The 25,536-nt window shown below is 41.8% G+C and overlaps 1 protein-coding gene across 2 annotated transcripts in view; it reads right to left on the bottom strand.

The window, feature by feature from the left end:
* Positions 1 to 25,536, bottom strand: part of dip2ba (disco-interacting protein 2 homolog Ba) — a 52,664-nt gene that overhangs the window by 4,885 nt on the left and 22,243 nt on the right. Inside the window, exons 2-33 of one of the 2 annotated variants that reach the window (XM_059332721.1) lie at positions 22,549 to 22,620; positions 20,253 to 20,408; positions 19,923 to 20,048; positions 18,704 to 18,940; positions 18,477 to 18,605; positions 16,777 to 16,896; positions 15,115 to 15,312; positions 14,766 to 14,857; positions 14,581 to 14,691; positions 13,644 to 13,767; positions 13,251 to 13,360; positions 12,340 to 12,442; positions 12,149 to 12,213; positions 11,973 to 12,066; positions 11,224 to 11,343; positions 10,212 to 10,326; positions 9,698 to 9,837; positions 9,447 to 9,583; positions 8,855 to 8,935; positions 8,639 to 8,766; positions 8,399 to 8,513; positions 7,546 to 7,747; positions 7,352 to 7,464; positions 6,814 to 6,837; positions 4,914 to 4,994; positions 4,362 to 4,485; positions 3,492 to 3,613; positions 2,126 to 2,237; positions 1,715 to 1,824; positions 938 to 1,068; positions 680 to 848; positions 59 to 229 (exon numbers count right to left, since the gene is read on the bottom strand). In XM_059332721.1, the coding sequence (XP_059188704.1) occupies positions 59 to 229; positions 680 to 848; positions 938 to 1,068; positions 1,715 to 1,824; positions 2,126 to 2,237; positions 3,492 to 3,613; positions 4,362 to 4,485; positions 4,914 to 4,994; positions 6,814 to 6,837; positions 7,352 to 7,464; positions 7,546 to 7,747; positions 8,399 to 8,513; positions 8,639 to 8,766; positions 8,855 to 8,935; positions 9,447 to 9,583; positions 9,698 to 9,837; positions 10,212 to 10,326; positions 11,224 to 11,343; positions 11,973 to 12,066; positions 12,149 to 12,213; positions 12,340 to 12,442; positions 13,251 to 13,360; positions 13,644 to 13,767; positions 14,581 to 14,691; positions 14,766 to 14,857; positions 15,115 to 15,312; positions 16,777 to 16,896; positions 18,477 to 18,605; positions 18,704 to 18,940; positions 19,923 to 20,048; positions 20,253 to 20,408; positions 22,549 to 22,620 (3,932 nt within the window). The remainder of the gene's footprint in view (positions 1 to 58; positions 230 to 679; positions 849 to 937; positions 1,069 to 1,714; positions 1,825 to 2,125; positions 2,238 to 3,491; positions 3,614 to 4,361; positions 4,486 to 4,913; positions 4,995 to 6,813; positions 6,838 to 7,351; positions 7,465 to 7,545; positions 7,748 to 8,398; positions 8,514 to 8,638; positions 8,767 to 8,854; positions 8,936 to 9,446; positions 9,584 to 9,697; positions 9,838 to 10,211; positions 10,327 to 11,223; positions 11,344 to 11,972; positions 12,067 to 12,148; positions 12,214 to 12,339; positions 12,443 to 13,250; positions 13,361 to 13,643; positions 13,768 to 14,580; positions 14,692 to 14,765; positions 14,858 to 15,114; positions 15,313 to 16,776; positions 16,897 to 18,476; positions 18,606 to 18,703; positions 18,941 to 19,922; positions 20,049 to 20,252; positions 20,409 to 22,548; positions 22,621 to 25,536) is intronic. The other variant, XM_059332722.1, reaches the window with a different exon arrangement.

The raw sequence follows: 25,536 nt of genomic DNA, 5'->3' as shown, positions 1-25,536 counted from the left end.
AGTAAAGGATAAATTATGGAAACTGAGATAATTCAGTGTGTGTCTGTATGAAACCAACCTGCAGGCAGATGGCCAGGTTGACCCTGGAGCCGAAGGCGGTGCTGACGGCGCGTGGCGACAGGCCGAGATCTTTGAAGAGCTTGGAGAAGGACTGCGTGAGAGCGAGGCGAGGGCGCTCCTCTGCGATCACCACACAGCTCCGCACGCATGACAGATTCAGACCCCGCGCCTGGAGACACACACGGCGAAAAAGGTTATTCACACTTTTAACAGTTTGTCTGACGCGAACATGAACTCTGCATTAGTGGGACATTTTTTTATTAAATGCTCGGAAAATATTGAGCTAAGCTGAAGCACAAGAACTAGATTTATGACTTTGGAGTAGATAAACTTCCACATGCTGTTAACACGTACAGTCCATTTAATACGTTTGCAATTTATCTGACAGATGACCTGCAGACTGTTCCCGGTCTTATCTCGACTGTCAGCTCACTGATAGAGACATTAACTGTTCCCAGAAAATAAAGAAAAACTCAGACAGGTGTTTATTAGCTGCCTTTACAGCAGATTAATACATCACTGTGTTGTTATTATCATTATAAGAGTGATGACAGATTGACAAAGCAGTTGAACCACATGTTGCATTATCATTTTGGATGCATAGGAGTGTGATTCTGACCTTCAGCATCTCTGTCTGGGTGCCCAGGCCTTTGGTGCAGAGCTCCATGACAGAGTAGGAGCAGAAGGTGTCTCTGATCTTGTACTGACTGAGCGTGCTCAGCCACAGAGGCAGCGAGCTCTCCAGCTCCAGTGGAGGGATAAGGATGGACTGGTGACCTGAGTAAACACTGGGACAAAACACACTCGCTACAGCAACAGTGCCACACTTACAGGAACATGTTGTGTGTGTGTGTGTGGGTGTGTGTGTGTGTGTTACCTGGAGAGGCACCACAGGACGAAGCCCAGGCCACAGTACGGGTCCAGGCAGATGGCTATTTGGCGTGAGGAGTAGAGCTCACACTGCAGCTTAATGGAGCGACACAGAGTGCTGACTGCTGCATGAGACATCTGACAAGAAAAAGAGAAAAATACTGTCAAAAGTAACCAAAACGAAGCCCAATATTGTGATATTTCTGTCAAAATCACTTTATTCTACATGTCTCATTTGAAAAGTTGCTAAAAATAAAGTGTTTGTAATAACTAGATCCTGTTAAAAACATTAAATTCTGCTCCTCAGCAACACTGTGAAAGCATGATGATTGATTCTGCTGAGACGAGCGGTCAATATTCACTGAAAATATGTTTACACAGAGCTGAGGGGAGAGGACAGGCGAGGCTTGAAAAATGTATAGCATGTGGATAAAAAATGTTTTTTTCCAATATTCATGACCCTTGTGGGCACTTGGTCAACAGTTGTATATATAAATTCCATTTTATTCCAATTTTTTTTTAATTATCAGAGAAATTCTTTTTTTTGTGATTTATGCATTATGTTATGAAACTGTGTTATTCTGCACAAAATACTTGTATTGCCATGATTGTGCTGATTCCATTGAGCTGCAGGACTTACATATCTTAAATACATTTTATATGTTACAATGAAATACAAGGCCATAGTGAGTAAAAAAAAAAGAGCAAAACCCTTAAAGTCCCTCTAGCTTCATGTGATAATGTATATAATATATAATATTCATGCTTTGTGAGAGTAACTTACCTTGACCCCAGTCAACATGCCTGTGGTGGACACACTGAAGTCCAGGTAGGCCAGCATCTCAGCTGTAGGGGGTTTATAAATGTGCGGAGGCCGCTTTCTGGGGAGATCATCTGGGAGTAAAAGGAAGTGGATTTTTTGTTATTTTCTTGCTGTGAAAAATAAAACAGGCTTATAATCTTACTGTTAGTGTTTTTTAGTCTATTTCTGAACATATTTAGTTACAGAGCAATCAGGACACCTTGTGGCCAGAAGGGGAACTTGTTTCTTAGTCTTAAGTGTTTCTCATAATGTGTGTGCTCCCAAAAATCTGTCAAAGTACTTAATGCTGCCCTTATAACAACAGTAGTCAGCTCCTTCACATGGTGCTCTGAGCTGGTTAAATAAGTCTGGATGTCTTCAGATCTCCAGTACCTGTGTCAATGATAGTGGGCCACGTCTTGATGTTGACGCTGGCAGCAGCCTCCCTGGACCTGAGGATCCTCATGAGAGGCTGAGTGGTGAGAATGCAGGCAGCTTTGCTCACCTGGGACACCAAACAAACAAACAAACAAACAAACAAAGATTTAAAAATATAAACTGCAATGCTTTAACAGTGACTTCAGGTACAAATCTTCCATTCAAGGTGTCACTGAAAAATAAAGGTATTTCATAATTGTTATACTTTATTGATCCCGGAGGTGTAATTAAATTTTAGTTGCTTCCCTCCAGAGAAATCACTGATAGGGGTCAACAGCAGAACTACTTCACACAATCTGGCTGGTTGTCTTTAGGGTACATAAAAAGTAAAAGTACGGTTCATATATTAGACATATGTTGGTATAGTTTTTCGCTTTGTGCTTTATGTGCCATGACCCTTTATGTTCTATTGAAATTAAAAATACATTTTCCCAGTTTTAAGCCTGTATTCCTGAGTTAATTGTTCATTCATCTCTGATGCTATATTTTACAGTTTATTTTTTTTTTTACAGTAAAACCCCTGTTTTTTCCTATTCCAGTAAGTAAAAGTTTGAAATGTTTCATGACTCATCCTGCACTCAGAGACATTTAAAAAAATTAATTAATTCACATGAAGAGTTGAGCAATTAGTGAGCCACACCAGCCATATAAGACTGCACTGAATCATAGAAGCTAACAGAGCAAATGAAAGAAGAGATGCGAATTAGGATATGACTGGGCAAAAACTTTTCTTTCATTCCCAAGACAATGTGGCTAATAAGTCTAATTCAGTTTCAGACTGTGTGTCCCCGGTGCAGGCAGGACATGTGGACTTTTTCTGGCAGGTGAGGGAGCTCCAGCACGGTGGAACCATGGAGGGAGGCTGGGAGCTGTTATTCTGCATAGGCTGCCCGCCCACAGTGATGTGGAGCCGGTTGAAAGTTTCCCTTTCAGCTCTCTCTTGTCCTCCTGATTCAACAGGTGATGGAGATGTGTGTGGAGCAAGCAGTCCTCTGCATCTCTGTGTTGTGCTAAACTCTAAGTTCGCCCACTTTTTAGCGACACAATCAAATACAAATTTATACTTAAATCACTTCAACTGTACACCACTCAAACATTCTGTTTCTCCAGGACTTACATCACAGTACAGAAGCTGAAGACTCTAACCTCCGTTTCATGGGGACTTTAAAAATCTGTCTCAGTCATAAATGTGAAGATATTCTGTGTACTACTTATACTTGGATAATTGTACGTCAATGACTCTGTTATGGTTTGGTAACACTTGATCGAGAAACACTGTAGAACAAAGGCAGCATTGATGAGAGAGTCAGTGTGCACTCACGTCGATGATCATGCGGACCGTGGGGAGAGTAGCAGCCAGGTTCTGTGGGTGAGGCGGCCTCACCGTCACAGGGATGACCCCCGCGTAGAGACAGCCATAGAAGGCAGCAATCAGGTCAATACCTACAGGAAAAAAGAAGAAAGGAACCGTATGAACCAAAAGACAAAGCAGTACTTTTTCCACTGCATTTTAATCCTCTGAACCCATTTTTAATCATTGTATTTCACTGCACAATATAAAATCTATAAGTCCTGCAGCTCTATAGAATCAGCAACAATCATGGCTAGGAGTAGGAACAAATAATGTACAGAATAACAGTTATAATGACATAAATCATAAAAAAGAGAAAAAAACACAAGTCGAATTTATCTGATTTCATTTTTGTGCCCACAATATTAGGGGAAACAAATGGGTTTCCACATGCTGTACATATTGAACTATTTGCATTTTACAGCCTCTCCTGTCCTCTCCTCTCTGCTTTGTGTAAACAGATTTTCAGTGAATGTTTGTCATATGACCATTTGCCACAGCAGAATAAAAAAAATGGCTTCTTGGAGTCTCTGAGGGGCAGAATTTTATGTTTTTGACAGGATCTAGTTATTCCAAACTCTATTTTTCCCCGACTTTTTAAATGACACGATTCTGACAGAGATATCACAATTTTAAGCTTCTTTTTGCTTACTTTTTCCAACAAAAACTTTCGTAACCTATGATCCGTTCTAGGACTGTTGGAAAGCTCAAATTTCATAATGATCTTTTTTTTTTTTTATTTTAAGGAAAACAACATTCGGGATGGTGAGATTCAGAGGGTTAAAAGTAGAAACAAGGAAAGGTGGATGTCTACAAAGATGAGTGTATATGTGGGCTTACCTGGGGGGTAAAGCAGCACCACGTTGTCTCCTGTGTTGAGGCCTCCTCTCTCCATCAGGGTCGCTGTGATTTTTTCTGCTCTCTTGTGCAGCTGAGCACAAGTGGCCGTGCACACTGCCACCCCCTAGAGGCAGAAGAGAGGAAGTACAGCTGAACTCACACCCAACAAAATGGATCACTTTCAAGTAAATGTGTGTTACTATAAACTCATTTCCAGATGTGAGTGTGTGAGTGTGTGAGTGTGTGAGTGTGTGAGTGAGTGAGTGAGTGAGTTTGTTGTTTGAGTCTTTATTTTAATGACCTCAGGGCGTTTTTTTTTTAATCAGCCACATGTTTGAGTTAAAAGCCGTGAAAACTAAATATTGTGAAGCTTCGAGGCATTAATGTCTCTAATTATCTTTTATTTTGTGATCTCTCTCTCTCTCTGTTACCTGGACCACCTCCTTGTCTGTGAATGCCACATTATCACACATATTACAAAGAGTGTGTGTGTGTGTGTGTGTGTGTGTGTGTGTGTGTGTGTGTGTGTGTGTGTGTGTGTGTTGAATCTACCTTTGCATTGAGCAGCACATAGAGGACATGGTCTGGGTCGGTTTGAGCTCTGAACTGCAGAGCTTCAGACAAGAACTGGTGCTGGAAAAGAGATGGAGTCACAACATGAACATTAATAGAGGACTGATTTAAAATATGTATCACACACTTAGAAATACACAAAGCTGCATGAGGGACAAATAATAATCCATTTAAAAAGGACCCAATAGATATAATAACACATAAAAGCTGGTCAACAGAGTGGCACTTCATATATCATCCAACCAACAGCCAAAAATAAAACAGTTCTCAGTGACAACAGATACATTTCAAACAGACTTTGTGTGGAAAAGAGACCAGGGAACAAATTCTGTGCAGCTTTTGACCTCTCAAACAGAAACACACACAGAGAAGAAGCAGGGAACAAGTGCGGGGTCACGCTGAGACCATCTGCACCTGGAGCTGCTAACAAGCTACGGGCCTTTTAAACTAAGGGTCATGACAGCCTTGAAAAGCTTTAAAACGATATTACTGCTTCAAGGGAACGATCCAATGGCTATAGGCAATAATAAATGCATTATTAACCATTTGATAAGTGGTTTCAGTAAGCTGAGGAAGTGGCCGGTGCACAGGATAAACAAGACAAGACAAGAAAGCAAAGAAAGTCTGTTAAAGGCAGACCAAGAGAATGTTAGGCAACATGTATAGGAACAAAAACACAAACCAAGAGGTTCTCTGGACAAACATAATTTATAACAGCATCAAATTAAAATCACTGGCCAAAGTCATCCTTTGTGCCACTCTCTCCCTCTCTCTCAGTCAGACAACGAGTCGTGCTCTGGTCAACACTGAATCAGGAGTCACATCATGCACACCGGCTGCCCTGACCACCCAAAGCCATGCTACACATGGGAGCATCACAGTGAACACAGCGAGCAGAGGTGCACACCAAAATGTTCCTAATATCAGACTTTTATTTTGTAGGTTAATCATAAGATATTAGCATCGCCGCATATGAGGACATGGACTTTAGGGGTCATATAGTGTAGTAGAGTGTTAATAATCACTTGCTCAAAGCTCTGTTACCTCCTTTCATTCATTTAAATTAAATAATGTCACAAAACTCTCTGGAGTCAGTGTGATCAAATCAAGTCACAAATTAAAAACGAAGCAGCGTGTTCCCTGCTGTCAGCATCCCTCTAAGGTTCTGGCTTGAAAGTCCATGCCAGTTTTTATTTGATGATGATCGTCCAAGTAAAACTGGAGATAAGGTCAAATATATTTAGTATAAAAATATAGAATTAGAGTTTATTTTACTTCTTACATGTTGTATTTGTAACATTTAAAATTCTTCATTGAGCATGAATGTGTTTTGAAAGTAAAAAAAACATAATTTTTCAAAATCTGATTTAATTTGTTGTTTTGTTGGTTCGAAATGTCGATCCACTAAGTCAAAGTGAAAAAATTATTATCAGGTCATATAGGTAAGTTCTGCTGAAAAAAATTATACCAACAGGGCATGGTAAACAGAATAAAAATAATTTAAAAAATAATAATAATTTTCTGCTGAGTTTTGGGTTTGCCCAATGACGTGAACGAACCGTGCCTACCCAACATTTAAAGCAATAAAAAAAAAATTAAAAAAAACTTCCTACACTTAGTGGATGAATATCACATACTTCAGTGCTGAGCTTTTAGTTTGGCGAAGCTGGCAAACTCCTGACTTTTAAATTAATTCTTTAAAGTGTTTCTGTTTTAATTAGCTGAAGTGTGTGGACCCCTGCTGGCCAAGGAACCAGCCTGCAGTCATCTCTGTGCGTCGGGGCAAAGCTGTCGCTGCTGCAGACGCACATCTGACTGACAGAAGCAGCAGAAGCAAAGACGGGAGGGGGGGAGAGGGGGGGCCAGGCTAGAGCCTTACCATCATGGTGGGCCACATACAGAGCTAAAGCCCAACCCAAGCAAAGTTAGAACAACAACAGAGATTTAGGATCAGACATCAGCATCCATTTCTTCTGTTAGTGTCACAGGGTCACCTTTAGCATTCAGAGCAATTACACTTTATAAATCAGTTCAATTTGAATAGATTACTGAAGGACTGAAATCATGAAATATCTTGTTATATCTGACTTGCAGTGCAAAACCTGGAGATATTCAGTTTACAATAATGTTAAGAGTATTTTTTTTGCTTTATAGATCACAAAATGAATAATAGATTATTAAAATAGCAGTCGATTATTAATCAACTAATCATTGCAGCTCCAATATAGTGTTTAATACGCAGTGTACAAAGAGCAACAGTACACAATGTATTAGTTTAAATGGTGTCTTCTTGTCCAGGTGTTAATGCTAGAGTCACAGTTTTAGTAACAATTAAACAGTTAATAAAAAGAGCAGTCCATTTTCCTGAAAAAGGAACATCCATTATTAAGCTTTTGATTGTGTGTGGTACACGTTACCTTTCGGATCAGGTCCTGGTCTTCCACCACACCCAGCTCTCTGCCTGTCGCCTGAGCGATCCGCTTTCCTGCCACCAAGTTGCCGACCAGCATCGAAGCGGGACCAACGTCCACTGAACAGATCAGAGATAATTAGTCACATATTCTCAGAGCTGAACTAGACTCATCAGTAGCTGTGTTCTGATGCGGTCTACCTGGCTGTTTCTGCCGCGGCTTGGGCATGTTGGTGACGCAGGTGTGCGGGCACATGAGGATGTTACAGGGGTGCAGGTTTCCCTCCAGGAAGTTCTGCTTGGTTTCACAGATGTGGATGCCTCCAAGGGGCGTCTTTGGGAGGGTGTTCGCTGGGACGAGTGCGAGGCAGTATAGGCCGACCTGGTGGATGCTGTCTATGGCCTGTGAAGGGAAAAATTGGTTCACTTTTGCCTGCAGTCTGAACACAGTCTTAAGATACGTTCACATTTTTGAGCTGACCCACATGCACGGAAGAGCAACATTTTTAACTTTGCCTTATAAGAATGGCGTGTCTCCTTTAAGGGGCAGGGCAAGTTTATGTGTGTGTGCGTGTCTGTGGAGTGAGTGAGAGAGAGCGAGCAGGTGACATGCAGCAGGTGACCAGCAGAGAAAGGAGGAAAGGTGGTCACTTAAGCAGTAAATGTGCAGTGCAAGTCACAGTTATAAGGTAATAAAGTATGCAGCTTCTCAAGACCAAGTTGAGCTCCGTGTATTGCTCTCTGTCGTTAACCCTGTAGGAAAACTCCTCTCCCCTCGGCTTTCTGACCACAGTGGGGGAGCTAGAGTGATGTAAAGTCGGATGAAATGCGATAAGACTTTTCAGACTGACGTCACTTTGAAAAACATCAGATATGTATCTGACTTAGGACCACATATGAAAGTGGCCTGGATCTGATCTGAAAAAATCTGATTTTTGCTGTTCAGACTGTCATTAAAAAATCTGATCTGAGTCACATATGAGCAGCAAATCTGATTTGGGTCACTTTTGCCTGCAGTCTGAACATAGTCCTCGTGACATGCGTGTGATTTTACCTGCAGTACTCGACTCATCCACTGGAAGCTGTCTTCCTCACTGGCATCAGGCCTCTGCTCTGCCACAATAACGATTCTCTCATCGTAGAACACCGTCACTGAGAAAACTGCAATCCTGCATGAATGACATCAAAGTTATTAGCGTTCACAGACAGACAGAGGCAGCAGGATGTTCAAAGGATTGTTCAGTTCAGGGGACGACAAATAATAAAATATCACAAAATTAGGCCAGCGTCTCACCTCCCCCTGTAAACTGTTTTGACAGGCTCCACTGCCAGCGCGGTGGCCACCAGGTCATCGGCGTTGTGGCGCCGTCCACTCACCATCAGGAGCCCCTCGATCTTCCCCACAACAAACACCAGGCTTCCCTGTGGAGCCAGTTTGACAGTTTAACTCAGCAAGTAAAGTCTTTATACCGTGAAGCAAACTTTTTATTTCTGTGTGTGTCTGCCTTACCGGTCCCACAAATCCAAGCAGACCAGTCCGAGTGAAGGGGATTTCTCCTATGGGTGCTCCAGCTTGGTTGACGGGGATCACCTACAGATGAGCATAGAAATTTAAAGACTGGACTCAAATGCACACACAGCAAAAAGTTCACTCTGTTATTTTAAAAGTCACTTTGGCTCCATCTAGTGTATCATTTAAACATGTGCTTCTTTAACATCCATCCATTTTCTAAAGCAGTTGACCCTGTGCAGGATGGAGATGATAAGAAGACATTTCTTGTCTAATGCCAAATATTTAACAGCCACAGTGTGTTATATTTGTATACTCTGCTTCACTATTTGGAAAGAAACTGTATGTAGAAAATTAGTGTGTCAAAAACAGATGTGGAATTAGTTATATAGGCAGTTCTGAATGCCCACCCCTTTTTGGGAATTTTTTCCTATTTGGCATAAAAAATAGAAAAGCTTAAAACAGACAAAATGCATGTATAAGGTTTCACTTTAAAGTCTTCTAGTTTCTTAATATGTGCTTGTTTATTATGTGGCTTTAACACAACCAGGACAGTATACTATAGAATATAAAATGTGGAACTTTGACAGACCTCGAATGTGTTCTTGGTGACACCAGGCAGGCCATAGTACATGGTGCCTCCAGCCCGAGAGTTGATCACAATCTCTCCTATTTCGTCTGTCTTGCAAAGCTGAGGAGGCCCGTCCGGTTTCACAATGCACATCAGAGCTGAAACACACAAACAGGTCCCAACATCACACACCTGAATTCTGATAAATATAAGATGAAGTAAGATTAAATGGGGCTGCTGCAGTGCCAAATAAAACAACTGTTGTGGCTCACCTCCAGGCATGATGTGGCCCACATCCTGAACCGTGAGGGCAGAGTTCTTGTCCTCCGTGTTGACCCGGATCACCCCGTGGCTCAGCCCACCCATGGACAGGATGGCCCTGGCTGGTAGCGGAGCTCCTCGTGCACCGGGCCTGCAGGGAAGGCACAAAGAGACGTGATGGTGTGAGAGAAATAATAATGAGTCAGACAGGGCGGCAGCAGAAAGTAACACATTGTTGAGGTCTGCTGATGCACAAAACAAGTCTCAAAGTGCTGTGGTTTTATCCCGGCCAAGGCCAAGAAGTAAAGAAAAATCACAAGGTTTGGATTTGTTTGGAGTTGATTCACACTTAGAGTCTTGAGATTATTAAAAGCCCACTTTTTAACTTTAACTAATAAAAGTGTGTTCTGTCAATAAAATAAAAATAAAAAACACTTAAAAATCCCCACTCCTGGTGAAAAGCCACTCTTGTTTTCTGCAGTTTTGCACTCGATTTGAACTCCTTGTGAGTGTCTGTTCAGGTACCTGCGTATGGCCACAGTCAGAGCCTCAGGAGAGGTTGCACATGGACAGATCACTTCAGGCTTCAGACCATGAGACTGAAACACATTCAGGAAGGCATCACACGACGACACAGACCCTGATAACAAACAGTAGGATAAAAACATTACAGTCATATATTTAGGTTCATACCATAGTCGTTCTTTGTTACAGAGACACTGGCCCTCGTTTATCAAATGAACATAGAAGCGAGTGCAGATCTGAGCATATATTTCATCTTACGACAGGGTTCGCGTGTGATTTATCAAACGATCGTATCTCGCCAATGTGGCGGCTAAAAACAATTCATTTGAAATGAAATAGAGATTTTACAGAAATACGCATCGATGGAGGTTTATGAAATAAAAAGTATAAACTTAAACAGGTAGTCAGGAGGTAAACAATATTTTAAGTAAGTTTTAATTCCAAAAGAAGAGGAATTTCTCAGAGGCAGGAAGTTAAACGCTGACATCCAACAGGTGCAACAGAACAAACTGGTTTTGTTTGCCAGCATAACAAGTGAAAAGTAAGAAAATCAGTGCTGCTGTCAGCAGAGTAGCAATGGACCATTCGACTCCCGGTGAGGTTGGAATGTTTCATATATACATCGTGATATATAAAGCCTTATAGCCTATACAATATCCAAATATTGTTATTATTATGATAAAGAGATATTATTCACTTCTTTACATATAGTAAGAATTCTGTCTGAGACAGAGGCGTGTGTGGCAGCGCTGATTGGAGATGTTTCTATCCAGGCACCACCTGTGGTGAAGGAGATGCTAACGATCCAGTGTCCGAGCCAGATAACGGTAAATAGCAGAAGACAACTGCTACAAATTTGTGTGAGATCTCATCGTACCCTCAGCTCACGGCCAAATTGATAAATGCCGAGCCTTGCGTAGAAATGATCGTACGCCCACTTTACGCTCACTTTCTGTCGTATGTTCATTTGATAATTGAGGGCCACTGTGTTTGCGCAGGAGAAGACACTCACATGGATTCGCTCCATCAGCCACAATAAGCATACGTATGGAGGACAGGTTGGTGTCCCGCTGGTCCTTGTGGGCCATCATGGCCCAGTGGAGGTCACGGCACTTCACCAAGGCCACACGTGCTGTTGGAGCATTAGTGGGATGTGTTATATAAGATGCATTTACATACAGTATTTAGATATTTTTAATGTTATTCAACTTTTTGTCTTCTTGTTTGTAGTCATCATGTTTACAAAAATGTCTCAATAATACCCTATTTCTTTTAATTCAATCTGTGTTCTACCACTTTAAATATATGATTAAATATTTCCTGACATAGATGCAGCATATAACTGTTGTAAAATGATCCCTTCTTCATATCTACATACATTTTGGACCTGATCCAAGCTAGAAATTCATTGGATTTCTGTGTTTAAGACACTTTCAAGAAGGTCCTCGAAGTGATTATTGACTCTTTTTTGAGACTTCTTTTTTTAATCTATAAACAAGTTCCAGCATGATTTCTTGGCATATTGTACACTGCTTGCTTGTCATCTGATTCCACTGAAATGCTCAGCTGTAATTGCTCCATCTCATAAACGTTGGATCAGGAATATCAGAAAAATGATGCACAAAGAGCAACGGTCCATCGAGCTCATTCTGTAACCCTTCCAGTGATCTTTAACAGTATTGGTTAAATATGTAAGTATATGTATTTATCAATTAAAAAAACAAATACAAATATGGGATATAAAAGGAAGACTTGCTGAACCTTTGTGGATGTGGACCCTCTGCACCCAGGACATGGGACAGGCTTTCATGACAGCATATGGCACTGTGATGGTGTGGATTCTGTTCATGACACTCTGAAAACAATACACACATTGTCAGTATTGAAAAGGGAACCTAATCTGGATATACAGTACAAATAATAGCATTCAATCTCACCGTTAAGACGCCATGCCACATGCCCATATCCTTCTTGCAGTCCAACACGTTGACCAGAGTCTCTCCTAAGACAGAAAACACACAGACACGTAGGTGAGGATGTGTGCACTCACTAGCTAGTGGTATAAAAGCTGCAACATTTAGGAAACACCAGAAAATTAATTTTGTGGCCCATTAGAGTGTATACTGACCTTCACAGTAGTTACAGGCCTGCGTCAGGGCTTGACAGTGGGTCAGCATAGAGATCTTGGACACAGCGACTCCCATCACTGTCCCCTCCTTACTTGCTTTGTACTGGAAGAGATACAAACCAACACGAACATCAACAAAAGTTAAACGAAAGCATGAACTGGAAACAAACCAATATTAAACCTCTGAACTCCCCACCCTGAAACCTTCTTTTCTTTCAGAGATCGACAAAGATACACTGTATATCACAGAAAAAGTGAAAAAGTAACCAAAACGAAGCCCAATATTGTGATATTTCTGTCAAAATCACTTCATTCTACATGTCTCATTTAAAATGTCGCTAAAAATAAAGTGTTTGTAATAACAAGATCCTGTTAAAAAACATTAATTTCTGCTCCTCAGCGACACTGTGAAGACATGATTGATTTTGCTGAGACGAGAGGTCACATGACAAATATTCACTTGGAAAAGTGTTGTAGAAATTCAACTTTATGACGTTTGCCATCATAACTGTGTTATTTAGCACAAAATACATTTTTGAGTTGTTCACACTTCAATATGAGAATGTGCTGATTCCATAGAGCTGCAGGAATTATATTCTATTTATTGCAGAGAACAGCGAGTAAAATGTAAAAAGAGCAAAAAAACGCCCTTAAACGACTCAGGATTCAGAAGGTTAAAAGGACTTAAAAGATCGTCTTAAACAAATCTAACTAATTAGTTTGGTTTCCTAAATATCTCATGCATGATGCATTTAATAAAGTCAGATGAGCCCTTCTTGAGGATTTTAGAGGATCAATAAATAGAAGGGAAGGAGCTACAACTTCCTATAATTTATTTATGATCAGTAAAATAAATTCTAACTCTGTAGGAAATGCTAAAAGTATGAGTGCTGTGATGTTCTGGAGAGTACCTCTATGTAGGCGGTGTCTGTGTTGGCGGTGGGGATGTGAGGCTGCCAGTCTTTGGATGGTTTGGTCAGATACTTGGTGTCTGTCACTACCCATTTCATCCTCGGCCATCCTGGTGAACATCATCACAAAGAAACATACAGAAATATTTTAGCTGACACACAAGTGTTAGGTACACTCTTTTGGAGTCACAATAAATTGACAACCTTGCAACCTCCTGGCTTAAAGGCCAAAGGTGAACTGCCGAATCTGACCACAGATTCAGACGTTTTCACACACCGAGGCCCTAAATTGTCCAGTGAGAATTATTAATGAGTCTGTTTAATGGCTCCCAGAGAGACCGAGTCACAGAGGACTGCTGCAGCGTCGACAAAGGTGCATTTGGGCTGACTGACCTTTGAACTGGATGATCTCTCCGCTCGGTGTCTTGGGCAGCCCTTTGAGACACACCTCACTGGTCAGCGCCAGACTCACACCACAGCTGCCCAACAGGAAGCCGATCTGCTGGCTGCCTGCGTCCTATGGAGAGAGACAAGGGTCAAGAGACTTATGACACACACAGAAGAAAATACAAAAAATACTGGGACAATTAAAAACCACAAAGGCACACAATCAATATAGTGGTCTTATCCATAGGTTTAACATGAGGCGTTGTTTTTACCTTATACACAGTGATAACTATAAGCACATACATAGCATTATATTATAGTTCAAAAAAAAAAAACATAATAATAATAATAATAAATCATAAAAAATAATAAATAAAATAGCAATTTACCTACATTTCAAAATAAATAATGCTTTCTAAATTAAATTCAGAATGACATTTAAATAAATAAAAAATAAATAGATACATTAATAAATAGATAAGTAAATAAATAAAATAAGTAATCAGACAAAATAAATAATGTGGCAAATAAATAAATCCTGAAATTAAAAAAATGAGGCAATAAATATATAAATAAATTAAAATATAAATATATAAATTGAGTCTATATAGTTATTAACTATTTGGTTTAAGTTTTTCAAAGGACTTTTATTTATTTCAGGGGATGTTTATTTTCCTGATGCCACATTTATTTTCCAGCTGTTTTTAGTTCCATCTGTTATATTTATGTTTGAGTTTATTGAAACTTCTATGACCACCTTACACCCAACAATCCAGATTATGGAAGCGTGCAACAACTCATAAAAAACTCTCGCATTTTATTCAGAAACTGGAAATTTGTCTGCAACAGCGACTATTTGGAAAATCTTCGGTATAATGCCGACATAAGACGTATTGCCATAAAAATCAAGTTATACATTTCGCTTGACAACATTCAACATTACCTGTCGTGACAGCGGCACCTCGATGGGCACAGGGATGACCTCAGCTAACAGGCAGCCGTAGAAAGCCACCCAGAACATACCGGGGTCACTGTTTGGATACACCAGTGCCACCTATGAAACAGAAACAGTTATTTCCTTGTTCTCTTATACTTTACACATGGAGTGCCGACTGACGAGACTCTTACCCGATCTCCAGGCTGCAGGACAGGCTCCGTCTTGGTGCCCAGTTTATTTAGCAGTGTGTAGGCCAGTTTCAGGCTGCGACTCCATAGTTTCCCTGATGAGAAAGTCCAATGATGATTTTAAACCGTCCTGTTTGTTGTTTGTTTATCGTGTTGTATAACTGATCGAGGATAGCTCAACCCACTGTAGCTCCGGTAGGAAATGTACTGTACATGTAGGTGTTATTCTGCTAAAGCCAGAAAATATTTATTCAATTGAACCGGCTCATATGAAAGAAAGAAATCTCAATATTCATCTAACATTAACGTAACCATATACTTTATCATTTCTATGAGTGGAGGTGTTGCTCACCATATGTGAGTGTGTACAGAGGTTTGCCCGTGATGTCCAGAGCAGTGAGGGCAGGGCTCTTGGCCTGGGTGGCCCCCCAGCGGGCCAGGGCAGCCTGCAGGGCAGGGGGCCAGTTACTGACCACTCCGAGGGGCTCCCCCTTCACTGGGATGATTTGTCGTCCCTCTGGCTTCGGCGTGTTCGGGTCCGGCTGGGGCACTGGACAACAGCAGAGGTGATGATGAGAGGAGAGGCAGCAGAAGAGCATTCAACATTCATTCCTTACCAGCACAGTGAGCTGAAGCCTCTTTTTACTCACTTGAATTTCACTGCAATATATAAATCTATAAGTCCTGCAACTCTATGGAATACGCACAATTGTTGCTAGAAGTGGGAACAACTAAAAATTGTCTTTTGCGTAAATTACTTTGGAATTTATATATACAAAACTTTTCCAGGTGCCCACAAGTATCAAGAATATTGGAGAAAACCTGCAGCCTGCAGTTTTGTCTTATTTTCATTAAATATTTGTCAAATGACCGTTCGTCTCAGCAGAATCAATCATGGCTTCAAAGTGTCGCTGAGGAGCAGAATTTAATGTTTTTAACAGGATCTAGTTATTCCAAAAGGTTTCTTTTTGGCAACGTTTTAAATGAAACATGTAGATTCTGATAGAAATATCACAATTTTAAGCTTCCTTTTGTTAACTTTTTCAAACTGAAACTTTCTAAATCTATGATCCGTTCAAGGACTGTTGTAAAGTTCAAATTTTGACGATAGTATGTTTTTACAGTTTCCTGCTACGATAAACGGTGTATTTTTGGCGATCTAGTTGTGTCTTTTAATCCTGCTGTATGTGTTCATGGTGTCACCATTTATCTAACTTGTTACTGCATCTTTGCACATCCGCATGTGTCAGGAAATGCCTAAAGTCAGTATCTTGGCTGTGTTTTGTACCTTCATGTGGAAACTGTTGATCTATTACTGTACTAATGTTTCTCTGCTTCCTGTTCTGTATTTAGTTGTGGTTTATTTGATGGAGACAGCTACAATTTACATAGACAGACTGAAAACAGCTATCAAGTCTGCACTGTGTTTATTCATTAACCTTCACCGCTTATCCGCAATCGGGTCGCGGGGGGCTGGAGTCTATCCCAGCTGACATTGGGGGAGAGGCGGGGTACACCCTGGACAGGTCGCCAGACTATCACAGGGCTGCCATAGATACAGACAATCACACTGACACGGGGAGAACATGCAAACTCTACACAGAAGAGCCGCAGGCGGGAGGTGAACCAGTGACCCTCTTGCTGTGATACATTAATGCTGTTCTGCATGGCTTTAGCACTGTCTTGAGAATGCTTATTTTGCTACATTGCTGTCTTTATGGTGTTGTGTTATCTCCTAGCACATTAAAGAAATGTTGATTCATGTGCACAGTCCTTAAATAAGTAAATAGATAGCAGGACATTTCGTTAGAAAAGTTGCTACCAAAGCAAACACAAAATACAACCCACAGACAGTCCTTATGAATCATCCCATCCAACAAACCGTGAGATATTTTTTGGCCACAGGGGTGTTTAGAAATGCATATCTGAAAAATGTGCTCACATGAATGTTAGGGTTTATACATGTGGTTATCTCAGCTCAAACATGAATGCATGTGTTACACTTGTGTCTCACCTTCTACAATTTCCTCAGAGTCATCAAGGAAGAATTCGCTGAGTGGAGGTCTCTTCGGCCGTTTGAGTGTGTTCAACAGCTGCTGGATCTTAGTGGACACCCTGCTGTTGACAGGCACGCCTGCACAAACACCGAGACAACGGCCACCGTCACAAACACATGAAAACAAACAGCCCAAATGACACAAGCACACACCCACACATGCATCTCTGTTCTAACACAAATACTAATCTAGTCGATCACGCACGCTCACACAGGCACATCTCTACGCACTAGCACGCAGTCAGGATCAGAGTCAGCAGCAGGAAGGATTCAAAAGGGGAAATTGGTAGGAGACACAGATTGGACGATCTTTAGGTAAATCAAATATAGAAGGTTTTTTTCTACGTCTATACCTAGAACACGAGACAAACAGAGAGAGAGAGAGACAAACACCAGGCTGGAAAGCAAGCTGATTTGGGGCTCTTCAGCATCCCCTCCCCTTCCCAGATTTCGATTTATATTACCTTTTCTTTTTCCTTTTTTAATTGAAAGGCAAGACAGGGACAGGATTAATGGACCCAAAAGAAAGAACACAACAAATCTGTGATTAGCAGCATTCACCACACAGTGAAATGAGGATATTGTTTAAGATGATTCCAGGTGGGCAGATCGTTCAGTGATTCGAACTGCGCTCTGATCAGCTTCGTCACTGCGATGCTGTGAGCCGTACGCTCAATGAAAAACAGAAAACATCACTCAACTGCCATGATTAGCACATGCATATGGTTTCACCTCCCAGTTTGAAGAAGATGATCCATAACCAGATGACAGTAACAAAGTTCAACACACTTCAGGGATCGAAAACTGATTTTTCTCCCAATCAAGTGGAAATGTACACCCTGATACCATGGATGTATTATAGAACTGGCTCAGCTTTCTAGCCAATATTTTTCTGGTGTCACTCATGGTTTTGCAGCAAGAATCTCCCTGCAGCCCTGCAAGCCTCTTCTCCACACACATTATGAAAGAGATAACTAATACTTTAGACAGGACATCTCTGCAAACAAGGTCAACTAAGACAATTTTGCTTATTCCTTTTTGATCCACTGAGGTTTTATACAGTCATGGAAAAAATGATTGACCACCCTTGTTTTCTTCAATTTCTTGTTCATTTTAATGCCTGGTAAAACTAAAGATATATTTGTTTGGACAAATATAATGATAACAACAAAAAATAGCTCATAAGAGTTTATTTAAGAGCTGATATCTAACCATTTTCCATGGTTTTCTTGATAATGATTTTGGTTATTTAGAAAAAAAACATGGAAAATGGCTACATATCAGCTCTTAAATTAAACTCTCATGAGCGATTTTTGTTGTTATTTGTCCAAACAAATGTAACTTTAGTTGTACCAGGCATTAAAATGAATAAAAAATTGAAGAAAACAATGGTCTCATAATTTTTTCCATGACTGTATTTGTAAAACTTTCCTCAAACTGAGAAAAGCAATTCAAAAATCTGTGACATCATCACAGTGTCTGGGCCGTGTGAGGACTTGTGGGCGGCAGTGATCTGCATAATGTGGACGTAAACCTGGAAGCGAGAAAATTAGGTCCTGGCATCCAGTTCTTATAATACATCCATGCCTGATATATACAATTATACCACCAACAGACACTTATGATAAATATCTTGGCTTGTGTGAGTGCGAGTGTACCGTCAGCAGTATCCAGCATGCTGGAGCGGCTCTGTCCACGGCTCATGCCCCTGACCGCTGGAGGCAGGTCCACCCTGGACCCTCGCTCCTGGGGAGTGGAGGATGTCACATCTGGGGGGACGCTGTTTTCTGGAAAAGAAGAAGGAGGAGGAGGTCAAGAATTAAAACAAAAGCCAACTATCACTGTTGTTGTGTATCATTGAATATTTGAGCCGTTTATCATTTACCGATGCGTGTGTGTGCCAGTACGTCGGCTAACACTGAAGTAGCAGGTGAGGGCTGGAGCTGAGGCTGGGTCTTGGGCTCTCCATGGGAGAGGGTGGAGGAAGCAGACGAGGATGTGGAGGAGCTTTGGACGGAACGGTTTATCCAGTAATCGGGGCTCTGCAGGCTCTGGGCGAGCACTGCACTGAGAGCTGCCTTTCTGCGCAGTGAGCCCTCATCCTCTGATGCAGAAGACGTGTCTGATGGACAAAGAATAGATCCCAAAGGACACATTTATAATTTTACTTGCCCTTCTTCAGAATGGATATCAAAAGGTGGAGTCAGCTGCAGAGCAACTCCTACAGTTGGCAGGATTACAGTCTTGCTCCACAGACACTTCAGTAATTCCACCTTATGAAGCTACATTATTTACAATTTTTTGACAATTTGCATTCATTCATTCATTCATTATCCTTAACCACTGGAGCCGATCCCAGCTGACATTGGGCGAGAGGCAGGGTAAACCCTGGACAGGTCTCCACTATCACAGGGCTGACACATAGAGACAGACAACGTTCTCATTCACTCCTACGGGCAATTTAGAATCGCCAATTAAACCTAAGTGCATGTTTTTGGACTGTGGGAGGAAGCCGGAGAACCCGGTGAGAACCCATGCTGATACAGGGAGAACATGCAAACGGCACACAGAAGAGCTGCAGGCCGGAGTCGAACCAGCGACCCTCTTGAGAGCTGAAAATCGGCATATTAATAAATAGGGCTGGGCGATAAATCGATATAAAAAATATATCGATATATTTTTAAATGTGATATGGAATTAAACCATATTACATATATGAATATAGTTCAATTTTTTTAAATGTAATTATATATAAATGCTGCTCTTACGAGGGTTTGTTATATTTAGTTATTTGGTAATGTTCGTTATTAATTTCTAATAAATATATTCATTTCAGAAAAAGATTGGCCTATTTTATTTCATATTCTATTTTTATTTAAGATATTTTTTAATTACATGTGCACTTGGAGCTTTGATTTTAAAATAAGATACTTCTGTTGTTATACAGTATTTATGTTCACTTAAATAAACAGTTTCAATAAAACTACTTGTGACATGTCATATTTGGCTTTGACTCCGAAAAATCCATATTGGTCCATATTGCCCAGCCCTATTAATAAATAATAAAAATCAGCAACCCACTGAGTGTGAGAAATCTTGTTTACCTGGAGGTGTGCAGGTATCTATAGGAGACTGGACAAAGGCTGAGCGTCTCTTTGTTGGCATAGGCAGCGCCATCTTCTCTTCTTTGTGTTTGGCCAGTGCTGCCTGCACAGCCTCTGTGTGGATGTCTACACAAACGGCAAGAATAAACAGAAAGGCACAAACAAAGACGGGCATTAAAAAGAGTAAGTTGACACACTGATGAAGGTATTTATGTATTTATTTATTTACCTACGCCAAGGACGTTATGATTACAGTGAGGTTTGTTTGTTTGTCAGTTGGATTAGAGAAAAACTACAGGCCTGATGAGACATTTTGGGACGGATCTGTACCTGATCTATAGCGGTCGTCCCTGGCCCCTCCACTGCGGTGTGCGCGGTGGTGTCTGGAGGCTGAAGATGTGGAGGGGCCCGGGGCCTCCGGACTCGGGCTGGGGTCGGCGCTGTGGCCCGGGGAAAGCTGTACATCTGGCAGAGACAGATCCACATCTACAGAACACAAGCAGGTGTGTGCAAAGTCAACAAAAACATGTGTAGGGTGACATTAATAAACAAACATGAGCTTTGGGAAGTTGCTCACTCTTTCTTTACATAATGCCATTAGCTACATGTAGGCATAAATATTACATTGTCCTCGGAGAAGCTCTCTAAATTTAGCCTCGCCACAGAGCCTCTGAGCATGAAGTGAAATAAGGACATGTACTTGACTGATGCAATTTATACTGTTAACACAGTACATGAAACTAGGCTAGATTCAGGCTATGTATTTTTAGTCAACTCCTCTCAGAGGGCCGGGGCAACAGAGTCCCTGTGTAAATGTGGCTCAGAGGGATGAGGAGGTCTTGTGGGACTTGTGCAGGAGCAGGAGGTGACCTGTGGAGCTTCAACGCTTCCCAGTACAGCTCTGACATCCAGGGCAAGCTGCTCATAGCCAGGCAGAACACACAGACAACCATGGGAATTTAAATCAAGTTCCTAATAAGGAAGTTATCCATATGAGATTCAGATGGAGTCCTTTTCTATTCCCTGTGTGCATTATAACGTATCATGTGGTGGTTTAAGCTAAAACAGGCCAAGGTTGGACCCAAGATTCACTCACGTTTGGGACAAGCTTTGTCCACTTGGCATTTTTACCTTAAGCTGCTAAATGTAGCAGAGTTAAAAGTACAACATTTACCTTTAAGTAAAAGTAAGTAAGGACAAGTGCCTGAAAACTGTATTTAAGTACAGCACTTGAGTAAATGTACTTTTACTGGTACAAAACTACAACACCATTCATCTCCTTCAAACCTAGATGTGATCTCTCATTGGAGGACCGAGGCTTGGAGACAAAAATCTACTGAGCAAAGAAGTAACTGTGTTGTCGTTTTGGCAGACAAAGTTCAGAATTCTGAGCTGCTGTATTAGCTCAGTTTAAGATTTCAGTAAATATTATGAAAGCTAAAATGCAGCTGCATGTTTTGGCACTGATGGAGAATGTGAGGGGTTTTTTTTGTCTTAAATGTATGAAACCACTGGTACGGTCAGTTTAATCCACACTAACCCTCACTCATCAGCTTATTCACCATCTTAAATGAATTGAACCAAACTGGCCAAGGTTAAACGAGCTGGACCACAGATTCACTCACGTTTGGAACAAGCTTTGTCTGCAATGCCTTTTTTCCTTGCTTTATACATGTGCTTCTAAGCCGTCTCCTTCCAATCAGGCACCTGGTCACTATGTTTTAGAGTCTAGACCCTCTCCTAAGTAAAAGTAAAATTAAATTTAAAAAAATAAAATACAGGCTGAGGGCAGGGTCGATGCAGATACCGACATTGCCACACACTTCTAGTAAGTCATAAGTGATGACTGAGAGGGATTGTTTTTGTGCATGTCTATACATTGTTTTTCAGTAAGACCAAACTCATTTTGTTGAGTGTACCTCTTTTTAAAATGAGCTCAGAGTGACACACTGAGAAAGATTTTTTCATGCTAGTGCCAATGTGGTGCAATTCTTCCTGAGGAAACACCGCACCCTCATGTGAGTCAGCTGACTGAGAACAGATCATCTTACCAATGAGGACAGAAATGAAATGAGTAGTACAGTGAAACTGGCATTTCCCTTTTTTATATGAAACCAACACTTGTTTTGCAAATTGTGTTCACAGGTTCATCTCTGATGCACATGGCGGTTTTGTTATTCTGGGAATTGTTTTTACAGCACCGCAGTTATTAGAGAAGTTGTCAGATGTTACTGTATGCTTTGTTATCATGTGTGCAATTCTCATTTTGGCCACTAGAGTGCCACAGAAAGCCAGAAATTCTCTTTGCCAAGTTGGACAAAGGATTTACAGTCACACTGACTGGATCCAGTGAAGCTACTTTTTTTTGTGCTGAAAGAAAGAGAGAAAAAAACACTGTTTCTGAGTTATTCTGGGGAAGAACCATGAGCTGAATTTCAACATCAAGCTTGTCATGACTTGATGAGTTCTTCTGACGCACTCACTTTAAGTTTCCCCATTTCACAATGACCACCACCAAAAAAAACATAAGATGACAGAAGATGTTAAGATTGAGCAGGGAAGAGAGAAAGAGGGATTACAAGTCAAATTAGGAAAAGAGCAGGAGAAGAAGAAGAGCTGGTCTTACTTGGCAAATGGGTGATGTAGGAGGCCAGCAGCTTGGCTCTCTTCTTCTCATAGCCCTTCTGCGTGATGTCACCTAGGAGAGAGGACAGCGACACCACACCGTTATGTTAGTCATAATTACCATGCAAACAACGGACAAATGCGTGCGCACACACACACACACACACACACACATTTACCAGATAAAGTACACAAAGCACTCCTCTGACACACGGCCTCTGCTTTAGCTAATACATTTGCAGGGGTTGAGTCATAATAATAATCCTCTTTGAACCAGATCGACTGAACTCCACATGTTGACGGCTCAGTCCATTTTACAACTAGGCATGGAGATAAAACCATTGTTTGGCCTTACATTAGCCTCGGTGAATAAACATGATGAGTGAACAAAAACCTCCTCCAGGCTACGAAACCCAAATATGATTACGGAGACTAGCAGATAACGAGCGTGGCGGACAACAATGGCAGAAGTGAAGGCTATCGGGGAACAGTTGGGATAGTAAGCAGAGCAAAAAAGGAAGCCATGTGAGCCGGTTTCACATGGGACTCAACGATTTATCTCCTCCACCTCCCCCTTCTTTTTCCCACTGTACACCCGGCCCCACCCCTTCCTCATTGGGCCTTGGGCTGGCAGGTCTCCCACTGCCACCAGAGTTGGTTGGAGAGCAACAGAGGCAAGACAAAGTCCACTTAACTGGGACCCCAAAACACACAGCCTGCTTGTGGAGCAAACATGCATGCAAGACACACCCGAACCTAACATACATACACACTCCCCTTGTACACACAAACAATCCCACTACTGCAAACTCTCTCAGTTATTCCCCTCTGCTCTGTGTCCAGTGATAACATCGCATGCTAGGTCAAGTGCGATGTGCCAAAGGACTGCTTAGCCTCAATCCCAACACCTCCTCCACACTCAGACCGGTGTCAACGAGGAAACCCTCGTCCAGTCAACTGAGAGGAGGAGAAAATGGAGAAAATCAAAGATAACGGTGGGGAAGAGAGGGTTGTGAGGTGATAAACACATGGTGAGAGTCACTGGCAGAAGCAAGAGCGAGCACAGCTTGTGTATGAAACAACAATGGAAAGAAAATGAGGAAAGAGAGAGAGAGAGAGGGGAGGGGGCAAAGTTCAACAGCCGATTGGAGGGTGGTGGGCTGGATCAGCCGGGCCGGAGAGGGGAGTCCCATGTGTGACTCAGTTTCTGTGTGTCTTTAAGCTTTCTCACACTCCTGCTACTATCCGCTGGTGTGTGGTGTTTGCCTAGAAAAACAACTGAATCAAAAAGGAAGCTCCCTTTAGGGTTGAGTATGGAGATTTCCAGTATTTGCATTTTTTTTTAATCCTTCCCATGCAGGAAACTGTTCTTGAGCTCTCACAACACTGTGAAATCATGGGAAACAGAACAGGACGAGGGGGAGGGAGCTGAGGGAGTGCACATCATTTGCAGAGAAAAAACCCCCGGCAGACTTAAAGTTAGAGACAGTTTAAGAGAGAGCAAGTGTGTGATTGAGTGCTGAGTGCTTTGTCATTCTTTGTAGAAGAAAGCTCAAATGGGGTGGCCAGCAGTCAGCTCTGACTTCATGCCTGAGTACACACACTGGCCTCAAATGTACTGTACTGTGCCCGGGACAAAAAAAAAAAGAGCAAATATGCATTGAAGTTTCTTTTTCTTTGTATGTCCTTCTCTTAGGCATTCTACGGGCTTTTTAATATGGAGGAAAACACTCTCACAAGTACAGCAATCAGCAGAAAATTGATGGTCGCAGACTGGAACGTCATTGTTGTTGGAGACGGGGTACTGTCCAGCCTCGTCCTGGTGTCCAAGTGGTGCCCGCAGGGAGGAAGGGAGGGATGGAAAGATGGAGGGAGGGTCATTAACACAGACAGAGGAGAGTCTGTATTAGTGTGAGGGCACAACAGGCGTGGACTGGCACGACCACACTGGCTCTGTGGCTGGCCAGTGGGCAGATAGACACAGAGGGCTCTAGGCTGAAAGAGTGTCTGTGACAGCTGCTGTAAAACAGAGGAAAAGCTGTATGTTTTGAGAGCAAGAATGTGGTGTTTTGAGTGTGCGAGAATGAGCAAAACAGCACAGTGACTGTGTGTGTGTGTGTGTGTGTGTGTGTGTGTGTGTGTGTGTGTGTGTGTGTGCAATCTGAGGTCAGGGGACAGGATATGAGCGTTACCCCACCCTGTGTGTGTGCTGCCAAAATCTTCTCCCTGTGTCTGTCTAGAGAAAGAGGAATGTGCTGATTGGAGAACACACCAGGCTAACAGAGAGGGCCAACTGGCCAGGAGAGCTAGTCCATTGGCCAAAAAGTCCCCCGAGGTGCAGGAAGCGAATGTATTTGTGTGTGTACATGTGTGTATACACAGCTGGTACAGGTTATAGGGGTGCTACAGTACGCAGAGGAATGAATGCTGACTGAGCCTAAAGCGGAGCTGCATTACAGGCCTTCTCTGTGAGATGTGTGTCAGTGTGTCAAACCAGGATCGTGTGTGTTTTTTTGTCCAGGCATATGCTGGACCTGCAACATAGTAGTAGAGGCATGTTTAGGAAAGTGTGTGTGTGTAAAAAAAGTCTCTTCAGGGGACAAAGTTCATGTATTTTCTGTAAGCTATCACGATAATCCTTCCTCCAGTCATCCAATTTGTCTCTATCAAGCTGGTTGTGTAAACAGGCCGACTGATGCGGCTGCTTCAGAGCTCATTCACGTTAAGATGACAGTGACCCTCTGACTCTTCCTTTAAACGGCTGCTGTTGACCTCTGACCTCAGGACAAGTCATAAAAAAAGGCTGATCCTCTCACAGCTGACAGTGCAGGGTCACAGAGGGGATCAACACACACATAAACAAGCATTTCCATTACACTAATAATTATAGCAAGCTACGTTCTGACATAAAGGGATTTTACAGTGGAAGTCATGCATCCAGGCATTAGTGACCACTTCAGTTTTAATCTGCGCTGGCATTCTCCGGCAC

Source organism: Centropristis striata, chromosome 5 (assembly GCF_030273125.1).
Source record: "Centropristis striata isolate RG_2023a ecotype Rhode Island chromosome 5, C.striata_1.0, whole genome shotgun sequence".
Classification (NCBI taxonomy): Eukaryota; Metazoa; Chordata; class Actinopteri; order Perciformes; family Serranidae; genus Centropristis; species Centropristis striata.
The sequence above is the reverse complement of the archived record's forward strand: the minus strand, read 5'-3'. Positions and strand labels throughout refer to the sequence as shown.